Below are 13,990 nucleotides of genomic sequence, written 5' to 3' on the forward strand. Positions count from 1 at the left end.
ACTTCTCAAATCAATTTTATTCACTTATTCCCACACACTTAATGCCTACTCACATCTCAGACTGTAATGAAATAAGCATGCCCACCCTGTTGATCAGAGTGGAAAAATCAATGTGTATGTGTCAGTTATATCTTATTGGACACTTCTGCAGATCAGATTATTGATTATTCCCAAAGGTTTTGATTTTTTTGCCCCTCTTCTATGCTTTGGTGATATAATTTTTTTTATGCCTGTCCTCAAGAATGCCTTTTCCCTCCTATGTTCCACCTTCATTGTTGAACAATAACTGTGTTCTCTCCTTGATCCACACATGGCTCTAATTTTATCTCACTCACTTTCAGCCTTTCCAACATTTGTGTGCTGACACTTTTAAAATTTCTATTTCCAGTTCTCCTTCTTGGGGTTCAACTTTCCATGCCTCATGCTGAATTCTCCTCATACTTCTTAGATTTCAAATTCTATAAACCGAATTTATCCTTTTCCCATCTCTGCTCCTTCATTCTCTAACTTGGTGATACCATAGTAGCTGTCATTAAAGACTGAGAGCCTCAAAATCACCCTTGACTTCCTACCCAGAATGTCCACATTCCAGTAAGTAACCAAGTCCAACAGCGTTTCTTTTTGTATTTAGGTATTTCTCTCTTCCTTCCTTCCTTCCTTCCTTCCTTCCTTCCTTCCTTCCTTCCTTCCTTCCTTCCTTCCTTCCTCCCTTCCTTCCTTTCTTTCTTCTTTCTTTCTTCCTTCCTTCCTTCCTTTCTTTCTTTCTTTCTTTCTTTCTTTCTTTCTTTCTTTCTTTCTTTCTTTCTCTTTCTTTCTTTCTTTCTTTCTTTCTTTCTTTCTTTCTTTCTTTCTTTCTTTCTTTCTTTCTTTCTTTCTTTCTTTCTCTTTCTTTCTTTCTCTTTCTTTCTTTTTCTTTCTTTCTTTCTTCTTTCTTTTTATTTCTTTCTTTCTTTTTTGAGGGATTTTTACTATAGGGTGCATGTGCTTGCTGGAGAGACAGAGACAGAGAGACAGAAAGCAAAAATCACCCCCCCCCCCGCCAGGGGGGATGACCATGTTGCAATCCCCTCTCCTCCATTTTCCTCTCGGTATTTTGGGCACACATGTACACACGTCCATCATGAGTTTCAAGTCTCTGGGTTCAGGACTCAAACCATGGCTAGCCATGTGGGAGTCTGATGATGTAACCACTACACTGTCTGCTAGTCCTTATTTTTCTAATCATCTTACAATTGGTTTTCATCAAGCCCTTCTCATTTTCCTCCTTGACTACTAAAATTAGAGTCTCTTATTGGGTTTCTTGACTCCAGGGTTGGACCATTCAAGACATTCTCCATGTGAGAGGTAGAGTGATATTTTAAAAGTACAATATCGATTATGCTTCTCCCATTCTTAAAACCCCCCAGTGTTCCATCACTGTCTTCAGGATAGGGCTCAAACACCAAAGTATGACCTAAATTTGTCTTTGCCTCCACCTCTTTCCTTGGCCTCATTGTCTGTTGGACCTTGTAGTGAACATTTGTCATTTCATTTTTCTTTTTTAAATATTTGGTATAGGGTGTGTGCACTCACTGGAGAAGAGAGAGAGAGGAAGAGAGAAAGAGAGAAAAAGTACTTTCTAGGTGGACGGTCACTCTGCAATTTCTTCTCTTTTGTTTTCCTCTTGGGATTTTAGGCATTCACACACAGGTGTTTGGTGAGTTTCCCAAGTCGCTGGGGCATGGGACTTGAACCGTGTATTTGGTTACGTGGAGTCCAGCTGCCTTAACCACTATACCACTGGCTGGTATGAGCATCTGTACTTTTGTGTACATGCAGTAGTAGATGCTGTAGGTGCCCTGCCTGCATTCTCTCATCCAGGGTTCCACTGCCAGTACTTGTTTCTTTGCAGGCGGTTTTCTCTGGCCACTAGAGGGCACTCTGCTCATGGAGCAATAGGCAGAAAGTACCAGGAAATAGTCTCCCAAGAGCAGCTCTCAACCACTGCCTGAAGGGATGGTGTAGGTGTATTACTCAGCTCCTTCACCCTTTGGGCCAGATAACATTATTATTATTATTATTAATTTATTAGAGAAAGATAGGGAAAAAGAGAGAGACAGATGGGTAATTTGACAGGGCCTCACTCTGTTGCAATCCTCCTGTCCCAGCCTCCTAATTAATTAGGATTACAGGCTCAGGTAACCCGTCCTGCTCAGGTTGGCCTTATACAGCTTCTAGCCTTCCTCATACAGCTTCTAACCCTTATACAGCTTCTAGCTCTCAAGCAGTGGTGTTATCTGTGTGCCACAGCAATTGAGCCACCAGATAATATTTTTCCCCTTCCCTCCCTCCCTCGCTCCCTCCTTTCCTTCCTTCTCTCCCTCCCCCCTTCCCTACCTCCTTCCCTCCTTTCCTTCCCTTGACCAGGTCTTGCCATGCCATGACCCTTACCCTGCCCCAGCCCTTTGGTCAGCTAGTCAGGATCATTGGTTGGTCTATTGATGCTTCCATTGTGCTCAGGTCAACCTGGGACCTAAACCTGGGATCTCACACATGGCTCTATTATCATGCAGCAGGGCCCTACTGCCTGCACCACCTTGGCTGGAACTGTATGCTTTTATACCATTTTCCCAAATTCCCCCACTGGGGGTAAGGCTCAGTTACCCACAGAGGTAACCAATCTGATAATGCATCATTTATCAGTTACCTTCCTTCTCACTATCCTGCCATGTTTCCTGCAAGGAGATTACCTGGCTGCAATCCTAATCTCAGATTTGCTTCTGGAAGAAGCCAAACAAAGGCACAAATGCCTTTCCCACTGAAATGCTTTTCCTTTTCTTTTTATTAAATGCTATTTCATACTTAAATGCTTTTATTCCTATTTCCCACTTACATGCTTTTATTTCTCTGGTGTGGCCCTTGGTGAGAAATGTTCTTCCTTTCCTGTAGTAAGCTTCCTTAACCAGGTTAATACTTATTTTCTGGCTTCTACTGACCATCTAGAGACCATGTCTCCCACAGATCTTCCCAGACTCACAGGTGGAGTCAGCAAACTGAGTTTGGTGCTCTAATAGTACCCTGACTCATTCTATATACCCCTTGCCTTAATGTCCATTATTGTCTCAGTGTCTATTTTCTCCTTTAGACGTGGCCTCCATGAGGGCCAAGACTGCAAGCTGTTCATTTTAGTTCACTCAAAAAATGCAGTTTGCACTTTAATTTTTAAAATGAAAAGAAACTGCCATAGGGCATATTTGCTCACTGGAGAGAAAAGGGGGGGGGGGGGGGGGATGGTAAGAAATCACTCCCCAGCGTGGCTGGCCATAGCTCAGACCTTTATCTTTCTGGGATTTTGAACATGTATGTACACACACCTAGCCTGATTTTCAAGCCATTGGATCCGGGACTCAAACTGCACAGTCAGTCATGTGGGTTCCAGCCACCTTAACCTCCATGCTACCTACTGGACCCTGTTTGCACTTTCTACATGCCTATAATAAAATGCACACCCTAGCCAGGAACCTGGGGGTAGTAGAAGCCGGGCTGTCATCCCTATAGGCTGACAGGAATGAGAAGAGCTCAGTAGGAGTGTTTGTCACAGGAGGCAGCACAGCAGTGGCCATAAGAGGACCTGTCAATTTCTGTGAAGGGACATAGACCCTCAAGGGAACTCAAGGGAGGAGGTCTCTTGACCTTACTCTTCATCTTCCCTACGAGCTCCTACATAGCACTGCCTCCTTTGGTGACTGTCACCTGGGTGCCAGAGGGCATGGGAGGGCACTGATGCAGCCCATGCAGATCAGCCCTCCTGACTTGCGGTATCCATGCAGGGCAGGGAAACGAGCATGAGGGATTTGCAGGGGCACACAGAAGAGCTTTAGCCCATCTATCCACAGCTTCAGAGGCAGCCCTTCATTAAACGTTCTCCAGTCAATCACGTCGAGTGTGCCATCTGTTTCTTGCTATTCTGGGCTTAAAGAAGATAAAAACACCTTGTAAACTGGGGTAGAATTGATGAATGTAGAAAAACACATTGTAGTGTTCTCTTTTTCCTCTAGTTGGTTGGAGCTACAGGTTTGGACTTTGTAGGGAATTTTGAGTGTGTGCATGTGCTCTCTCTCCTCACACCTCATATACCACTGTGAAGACTTTGGTCTCTGCCAAGGAAATTACGATGGTCATTCATCTATCCAGGCGTATCTGATTCCAAGTTTTATGTTTCCTATACTGAGTTAAGCCACTTTTTGTAAGAAAAACACAATGCCTGAGACTTATTGACCTTATTATTATCCTTTATGTCATTCAGGTTTCTGATCAAATGTCATCTCCTTGGAAAGAACTTCCATGATCCCTGCTTGGCCTGAATGTGTCTCTCTCTCTTTTTTGAGAGAGAGTTTTGCTATAGGGTACATGGGCTCATCAGAGAGACAGAAAGCAAGAAATCACCCTCCCTGGGGGAGCTGGGAGGGGGAATTGCCACACCAAATCCCTTCTCCATTCTCCTCTTGGGGTTTTGGGCATGCACACACACACACCTGCATGAGTTTTTTTAAGTATCCAGGTCTGAGACTTGAACTGCAGTCGACTATTTGGAAGTCCACAGAGGTAACCATTACACCATCTTCTGGTCCCTCTGAACGTGTCTCTTATAATTTACATGTTGAGGACGCAGATGGCATAGCAGTTATGTCATTGGACTGCCACATGGGTGGCTGTGGTTCAAGTTGAACTGTGGTTTGAGTCCTATGGTTCAAGTCCCATGGCTTGAAACTCATGCCAGATGCATGTGCATGCATGCCCAGGATCCCAGGAGGAAAATGGAGAAGAAGGGATTGTGGGTTGACCATTCTCCCAGGGGGTGATTTCTCACTTTCCCTCGACAAGTGCATGTGCCATAAGGCAAAAACCTCTAAACAATTATATATTGAAACTTAGAAAATTGCAAATATGATAGTATTAAGAGACAGGGCCTTTAAAAGGTGACTAGATTGTCATAGATGGGATTAGGGGCTTGAGGGAGTGGGCTCCTTTTCTTTTGCTTCTTCCATGTGAGAACACAGACTTCAAAGCACCATCTTGGAAGTGGAGACCAGGGTGCTTATGAGACCCTTAACCTGCCAGTACCTTGATCTTGAACTTCCCACACTCTAGAACTGTCCTTTATAAATTACCCAGTCTCAGATATTTTATGATAGTAGCACAAATGAACTGAGTTACCCATGTAAATGCACTTTCAAAATTCTATTCCATTATTCATTTTTTTCTATCCTCATAGAATTTATCACTATGTGCTACTATGTTACATATTTATTTGTTCATCTTACTGTCCATTTTTCCATGAAAGTACACACATGCTTCATAACAGCAAGGACTTTATCTGCTTTGTTCACTGTTTTAGCCCCAGTATACAGAAAACACCTGGGACCTGGTTGGTCCTAAATAAATACTTGCTGAATAAACTAGTGAATAAATGGGTTGTGGCTGGGAAGTAGAAAAGATGAAGTCTTACTTTTATAAAGATTAATAATAGTTAAAAACCAGTGTGAACTTAAAATATGCCAGTGGCCATTTAAATGTTTTATGCACAATTACTTATGTCATAACAAATCAGATTACATTGGAAAATCTTGCTATGCTGTCTTTGTAGTGTGATTAAGAAAATGAGGTCCAGAAAGAGTTACTATTTGATCACAGTCACAGGGGTAGTGAAAAGAGGACCGGAACTGAGTCCAGAGTGATGGGCTTTTGCATACATTCAGAGCCATTCTACACTGAAGCTGCATTGGGCACATAATGCATTCTTAACCAGTTTAGCTCTTACATCATTCAGCAAAGTCAGTATTGTTTCCATTATTAATGAGCCGAGGAAATTGACTCAGAGAATTTGAGTAACCTGCCGCAGCTCACACAGCTAGTTCATGGCAGAGACGAAATTTATGTTGCATAGACTCTCCAGCACCTGGGACAGCTGCCCTTGTTAGCATCCTTTCAACAGTTAATAGAGCACAGGGACTGCCCTCCCCACCCCTGCACCCTCGGGACTCAGCACGAGCCTATTTGACATGGATGATCTACCCAGCATAGACTCCCACTAGCTTTATCTGCAAGAAAGCTCCTGCCCAGTGGAGATGAGTGCTATACCCACCACATGCCAATGTCCACCAAAATAGCAGATGTTGTCAGAACTTTTGTGTGAGTGGTACAGTGAAACAATCGTGAATGGAATGCTTCCAAGGGGTGAAGTTATGCGTGTTTGGATGATTTGAGTCATTGTTTGTCATTGGGCTTTTCTGCATGAACCCATGAAGAGGTTTCAAGAAGTTCACAGAGAAAGTATGAGTTAATTTTGGCACACACAAAAAAAGCAAAACCATGCATAGCTTATTCATAGTATACAGTTTCCATGAACTTTATGAGGACCCCGCATATAGCGAGGTAGAGGGGAAAGAACACTTAGTGTTGGTGTCACACATACCTCGATTTGAATTATTGTACATTATTCATTGCTCGTGGGACCTTGGACAAATTCTTTTCCTTCTCTGAGCTTCAGTTTATTCACCTATGAAGTGGGATGATAATTGCTATCTCCTTATCACATAAAGGATAAAATCCAAGATTCTTTGATGCCCTTTGAGACTTATCTCTATACCTATGACACCCTTCTCTGGCCTCTGTTTTTCTTAAAATCCTAGGGGTCTTGTGGACTTCCTCCTCGTTCTCAGCAAATACCCTGCAGTAGATTACATCTCTATGTCCTTGAACATTTGGGCCTCTACTTCCTTATTAGCATCTGAGTCCTAAAAAGGAGGTATGAGTGTAATTTTATAGATAAGGAAACTGAGACTCAGGGTGATGATCTAATTTGTCCCAAATCACACAGCTAGTAAATAGTAGAACTGGGGTTTGAACACAGGTCTTCTTGGCTTATTAGCTTGGGCTTTTCTCACTAGACCACATGACCTCCCTTGGAAGACCTTAAAGAGGGGTTAGAATTTGAGAGGAGAGAGGAAAGAGAGGCTGGCCTTGTAAGAATGATGCCAGTAGTGGTTCTGAGCATGCCCTGGCTGCTGTGGCCTGGGAGATACAGACAAACAGATAGATGATAGATGAATAGATAGCTAGATGATAGATGATAGATGATAGGCAAATATTGCATGAAAAAAGTCATCTGGCACTGTCAACCTGAGGTTGTGCAGGCTGTTCCCCTTAAGAAATATCTATGGAATCATATTCTACAGAGGGAAGCCCATTTAATGCAAACCAATGACCCTGAGTCTGTGCCACATCACTCCAGGTCGACTGATGGTCATGCACTGACACCCCAGATACAGCTCTGGGAGATTCCCTGGTCAGGCAGGAAAAGGTGGTACCATGGGCACTGCTATGGCCTCTCAAACTCACAGGTGTCCCCAGCCAGATTTTCAGAGGTTTGCATCACAGTTCAGATTTATAACCAGAGTCAGAGCTAAAAATGCCTTTGCCTCTTACAGTAACAGGGCATGAAATTGGGTGTTCCTGCAGCCATAACAGTCTTGTCCCTGCCCTGTCACCTACACACATATTATAATGCTCTTTTCCTACCCCCCAAAACACATATACACCCTGTCTTGCCTAATTATAGGAACAGCATAGGTCACGGCATAGTAATGGGGAGAGGGACACACAGAAGAAATCTGAGCAACTAGATTCAAAACATAGCTCTGTTTAAAGAAAACATGGCATGGCATGAATCTCTTAGTCTCAGTTTCTTCATCAATAATGTGGGGCTGATTTAACCCTCCCCTTAAGATTTTTAATGGAATAAATGCTAATTTTGGCCACTGCCTGTCTCAGTATCTGGCATACAGTAGATGTTCAATAAATGGTATCTCACTATAGTGTAAAATGTCTCTAGGGAATATATAGATGTTTTATGTTCAATTGTAGTTGAGTGTGAACTGTTTGAACATTTATAAAACCTCAAATAATCCTAGTAAGACTTTTTTTTACTGAGAATGTCTTACATGTGTGATGAAGGGTAAGGCTGCCATTTATTTTGCTTTGGGTGGCAGCTGATGATTTGGGGTCTCAGCAAGCATCTCTAGATGGCTTTTGTCCTTTCAGGGAGATCAGAAAACCCTTGCTTCTCCCCACTGATTCCAACTACCTCATTATTTTGGTATCTTGACTGAAAGCAGCTTTTCTTTCATTTCTTTTTGGCTTTTCTCTCTGAGGTCCCAGTGTTTCATCCTCCCCATCTGGTGGTCATGGTTGATGCACATCGATATTCTCTTTGTTTTCATTGCTTTGTCAAAAATCTCTTGCAACAAAGCCTCCAACTTTAGGGAGCCTTGAGGAAACCAGGCCTGAACTCAATTCCAGAGAACCCCATCTGATAAGGGTAGAATCTGAGAGACCCTCAAAGATCTGAGTCTATCAAAGGCTGATTATTCACCCCTGTAGCTTTTCTTCCATTTATCTTTGTTTGGTGGCTTGGAAAGGGAAGGAAAGGAAAGGAAAGGAAAGGAAAGGAAAGAAACCCATAGATTTTTTCCAGTTCTGCTCTTCAGGATCCCAAAGTAGGTATCCCAAACCTGAATCTTTAGGGTAACTCAGGGTAACATAAGTTTCAAGTTATAGGTGGTAAATTGGAGAGGTCATTCTATGCCTAATGGTATCAGATTCACACGTTGAAACGAATAAGCAAAGCAACCAACCGACTACTGCCCCCGCCAATTGGCTCACTGTGCATTTTTGTGTCAAGGCCATCTAGTTTGTAACCTCTATTCTAATATCTATTTACTCCCCATTTAGTTCAGTTTGAATAGGTGATAAATAACCTGGAAGTGTTGTTTTAGCCGTTACTTCCAGGAAATCCATATATCTTCTGTAGCATCATTGACAAGAGGTCAGGGTCCTGATTTGAATGCTTTAGTGAGAAGACTTACCATTTTGGTTTATCTGCAAACTTTTAGTGAATAGAGGCCATAGGGCAGACATACCAAGGTTTAAGGATCAGTGACGACCAGGTTGATGTTCCTTCCCTTGTAGATCTCATTCTTATGGGGACAAGATGGCCTGCTGGTACCTCTCTCCTTGTATGGCTCCTTCTGACACAAAGCCCGGAGTTGTTCTCTGTGTGCCTGTCCATGGACCTAGGCCATCCCTTGGGATTCCCACCATGTAAGCCCAACCCCTCTTACATGACAGCCCTTCAGGAACTCAAAGAACCCTTTCAGATCCCTTTGGAGTTATTTCTTGGAGGTTAAAGGGTGGGCTAATTGTTTGATTTTTTTTTTTTTACATTCCTCACATATGACATTCACTCCATTATCACGTCCTCTTGACTATACCTGATAAAAGTATCTGGAATTTATCTCCTTCTGTTTCTCTCTACTAGACCTGGGCCTCTTCACCATGGTCTGACCTTATCCACTTATTTTAGGGTCTCCTCTTATCCACTTTCTACTAGCAGCCAGTTGAATAGTTAAAAATTTCCAAAGTTTTTCTCATTCAACTTAAAAGTGTGCCCAAATCCAACCCCAGTTCATAAGGCCCAATAACCAGGTGTTGACTGGGGTTTCCATCATTATCACTCCTCTCCACTTTTCATTTTTGTTGTGGACTGAATGGTGTCTCCTCAAAATCCATGTCCACCTTGAAATCAGAATGTTACCTACCTAAAAGGTTAACGTTTTCATAAGCACGTTCTTAGTGTGGTCTTATTCAGAAACCTAACCTTTGGCCTATGCTTTAACTTTGAAGTCACATACATAACAATAACTTAGCCATGGTAGCTCAGCCCACAGAATACTTTAAACATCATATGATAGGATTAAATATTTTTTCGCAGAACACTTTGAATAAATTCCCTAGCTAGTCCATGTAGACTAAATGTCTTGACAGATTGATAAAAAAAAAAAATGTATGTTTTGAGTCTTTTTCTCAGAACAAGATGATTACAACTTCAAGAGAGAGAGAGGCAGACTCCCTGATGTCAACAAGAAGGTACTCTGACATACTTTATCAAGATTAATATTTGACATATTAACAGAAGTCTCCTGCTTGTCCCCTGACCTTTCACTTGCCTTCCCTCAAGTAGTCACATTCCTCTTCTTTCTTCCTTAAAAATCCCAGACTGTGTTTAATTCCACAGGTGGATTTTGAGGCTCATGTCATGGCACACATCGACCAATGAAAACTTTTCTTTCTTTTTTTTTGGAGAGGTTTTTGCTATAGGGTTCATGCACTCAGCAGACAGACAGAGAGAGACAGAGAGACAGAGAGACTGCATGTCTCCCCAGGGGAGATGGCCATGCTGCAGTCCCTTCTCCTCTCGGGATCTTGGGCACACCCACACATGCACCCGATGTGAGTTTAAGTCACTGGGTCTAGGACTTGAACTGCGGTCGACTACATGGGTGTCCATTGACATAGCCATTACGACAACTGCTGGTCCTGAAAACTTTCCTTTTGAGAAAGTCTTATTGTTAAAGATATTGGCTTTTCTATGTAGTGAGTGATTAGATCTAGCCTAAACTCCCTGTTTGGTAGCAAGAATATGGTCGTATTTGGCAACAGAGTCTTTGCAGATGTACATAAGTAAAAAATGAGGTCATGCTGGAATAGGGTGATGACTGCTATCCTTACAGAAGAGAGGACATAGGTCCTTCCTTACAAGCATGTAAGGGCCATGTGAAGACAGAGGCAGAGATTAGGGTAATGTGGCCACAAGACAAGGAACTCCTGGGGCCACCTGATCCTAGAAAAGAGGAAGGATTCTCTCCTGCATCCTCTAGAGGAAGCAAGAGCCTCCCAACATCTTGATTTCAGACTTCGGGATTACCTTCACTGAATGGGTCAAAGGAAAAACAGTTTTAGGTTAAGAGAGCATTTCCTAGCAGTGTATTAAGGCAATATATAGATAAATATACTGATCTATATATATATATAGAGAGAGAGAGGTACATTTAGACATATGCACATATGTGTGTGTATATGTATGTAGGTATATACATATAATTCATATACATGTACATGCATATATATATATATATATGCATGTACACACACAGAGGTGAAATTATTGGACACATTTACATTTAAATATACACACAAATATATAAAACTTTAAAATTCTAATTCAGGCTTGCTGTGGAAATCTCATAATATCCATTTTATAGATGAGGTGCCTGAGGCTGGCAGAAGCCATGTGTAAATTTTACCAGTAAGTAGTTTGGTTTTCTGAGCATCAGGTGGTAGTATAGTTTCCATTACTGTGTACTCCCAGAGATTGGGATGAATGTTAACAATTGCACACTGCCCACCACCACCAACCTCACTGGCCACACAAGCCCACGCTCACCTCATTGTCCCGGTCTTTCTCCAGAAAATGGCGGGCCACATGACTGGGTAAGATATTCCGGAGCATGTTCTCGTTGTGTTCCCTCAGTTCCTTCATCTCATTGATCTCCTCTTTGGCCTGTACTCGCCAAAGGAAGTCCAGTCGGGCTGTGTACTCCAGCTACATATAGTTCATGTGAGAGGAAAAGAAGAAGCAGGTAAACACCCCAGGAACAGGCTTCAGGTATACATGTCTGGGGGGTGAGAAGGGTTTCTCTGGAACTCTTTACAAATGACATAGTGCTGATGTAAACATCCTGGAGGCACTTTGCCTGGAGCCAAGCAATCTGAGGATGACTAGGCCCTCTACGTACCTTTCCTGGCATTATTGCACCTGTGATTTTCACACTCCTTTGTGTGATTATCTAATAAAACCTTCATTCTGTATTGTTCGTTGGGATATGTGGCCAGGGTTCATTTCACCTGTTCAATATGACATTCTTACTGTTGTAAAGTGAATGTTTATGTTTCCTCTACTCCTCAATTCACATACCGAAGCCCTGACCCCCAATGTGATGGTATTTGGATATGGGACCTGATTAGGGTTAGATTAGGTCTTGAAGGTGAGGCCCTCATGTGAGGTCACTCCTCTTATATGAAAAGACATGAGAGAGCTTGTCATTGCTCTCTCTGGTGCACCCACTGAATAAAGGCATGAGAAGACTTGGCAAAACACTGGCCATCTGCAAGCAAAGAAGAGAGCTCTCACCAGACACTAAACCTTGTTGGACCTTGATTTTGGACTTTCTGGTTTCCAGAACTGTGAGAAAGTACATTTTTGTTATTTAAACCACCCAGTCCCTGGCATTCTATTATGGCCACCTGATCCTACTACACTAATACACTTGCCAAGTAGTCTCATGTCTAACACAGGGCAGGTGCTCAACCAGCATTTGTTGGCTCATCCAATAAGTTACTTAATATTAGCTAAAAATAAAATTAGCTAAGGCTTAGGTGGTGCTTATCATGCGCTAAGTGCTACGCTAAGCAATATACATATAAGTCCTTTAATCCATACAACAATCCTAATAGGAAGATATTATTATCAACTTCCATTTTATAAGTGAGAAAAACCAAAGCAAACATAGTTAAATATTAAATAACTTGACCAAGATCACACATGAATTAGTGGACAAGCCAGGATTTGAAATTAAATCCAAATTAAATTCTGGAATCTGAGCTCTTAACTACAGGCAACAAGAAGAATGAATAAACCAGTAATGAAACAATCACGGATTTAGTTATCAGACAGATGTGGTTAGAGTTCTAGTTCCACATTCATACACTTGAACCCTGATCTAGTGACTTTATCTCAGTTTCCATAGTTCTTAAATGGAGATAAACACCAGCAATCACAAAGTAGATACAATTTAAGAAGTTAAATAAAGAACACAGCATACAGTAGACACTCAATACACCATTAGTACCCACTTGTTCTACTTCCTACCCACTTCCCTTTACATTGGAAGATGGATGGTTTCCTTTGCAAAGAAGATCACAAGCCATTTTTACCACAGATTAGGGTATGCTGTTATTTAAACTACTTTAACTGTTGAAATGAACAATATGCTGCACTGGTAAATACGTGAATTCAAAGGCTTAACACATTTAGATGGTTTCTTTTCCTTGTCTTATTCAAAAATCTCATTGAATGGCAAAAATGTGAAAAGATTTAGAGGTTATTTATTTAGTAGAATCTTTAATAGCAAAAGCTGGAAACAACCTAAATGTTCATTTTGTTGTCTGAGTATACTGTAATACATCCACACAGTAGAACATGAAGCAACTATAAAAAGAAATGGAAACTCTATACTCTGATGAACTAGTCTCCTACAAGGAGAAATGTATGCTACCATTTATCTAAGAGAGAGAGATATCTATTTCTGTTTTTTCTCTTTCTCTCTACATCCATATTTATTTTTTAAAAATTTGAAGTATAAGTTATAAAAAATGGTTGCCTATGAGATCAAGAAAGGAAGGATTAAGGTGTAAGAATACTGATGAAATTTAAACTTTCAAAAGTACATCTTAAGTACACTTGACTTTAAAATCATGGAAATATTTTGCTTAATTATAATGTATATTTTTTTTAATTCTGTGATAACAAACCAAGAAATATACAAACAAATGAACCTGCATGTGTAACTCTACAGATAGGGTCTATACCAACTGTCTTCATACACAATAATCTGATGACACATTCTTAAAAGTAACATAACCTAAGCATAGAAGATCTCAAAAAGAATGTTAACACTATTGAAAATAATATCAGAATTATTATTATCTGATTATTATATATGAATTATATGATTAAAGCAAATGAGTAACCATATTGATATCATTGATAATAAAAAATTTTGCAAAGAGAAAAAAAAGAGCTTCAGTTACAAGATAGATGAGGTTCTATTAAAAACCTGTGGGCCTCAGTGTCACTATGAACTTGTGATTTATATATATATGTGTGTGTGTGTGTGTGTGTGTGTGTGTGTGTGTGTGTATGTTTACTAGCTTGGTATACTGAGGTCAAGGCTAGAAACAATGCAAATTTAGTAGCAATGAGCACTCCAGTGTCTATTTTGTGGTTTATAAATACCAATTCCTATAGAAATGACTCCCACTCTTTACAGAA

At 41.1% G+C, this 13,990-nt stretch overlaps 1 protein-coding gene across 1 annotated transcript in view; it reads right to left on the reverse strand.

Moving 5' to 3' along the window:
• Positions 1-13,990, reverse strand: part of ADCY8 (adenylate cyclase 8) — a 242,822-nt gene that overhangs the window by 15,863 nt on the left and 212,969 nt on the right. The window contains 1 exon segment of the mRNA XM_006156697.2: positions 11,324-11,482. Within this exon segment, the coding sequence (XP_006156759.1) occupies positions 11,324-11,482 (159 nt within the window).

Source organism: Tupaia chinensis, unplaced genomic scaffold, assembly GCF_000334495.1.
Source record: "Tupaia chinensis unplaced genomic scaffold, TupChi_1.0 Scaffold000513_1, whole genome shotgun sequence".
Lineage (NCBI taxonomy): Eukaryota > Metazoa > Chordata > Mammalia > Scandentia > Tupaiidae > Tupaia > Tupaia belangeri.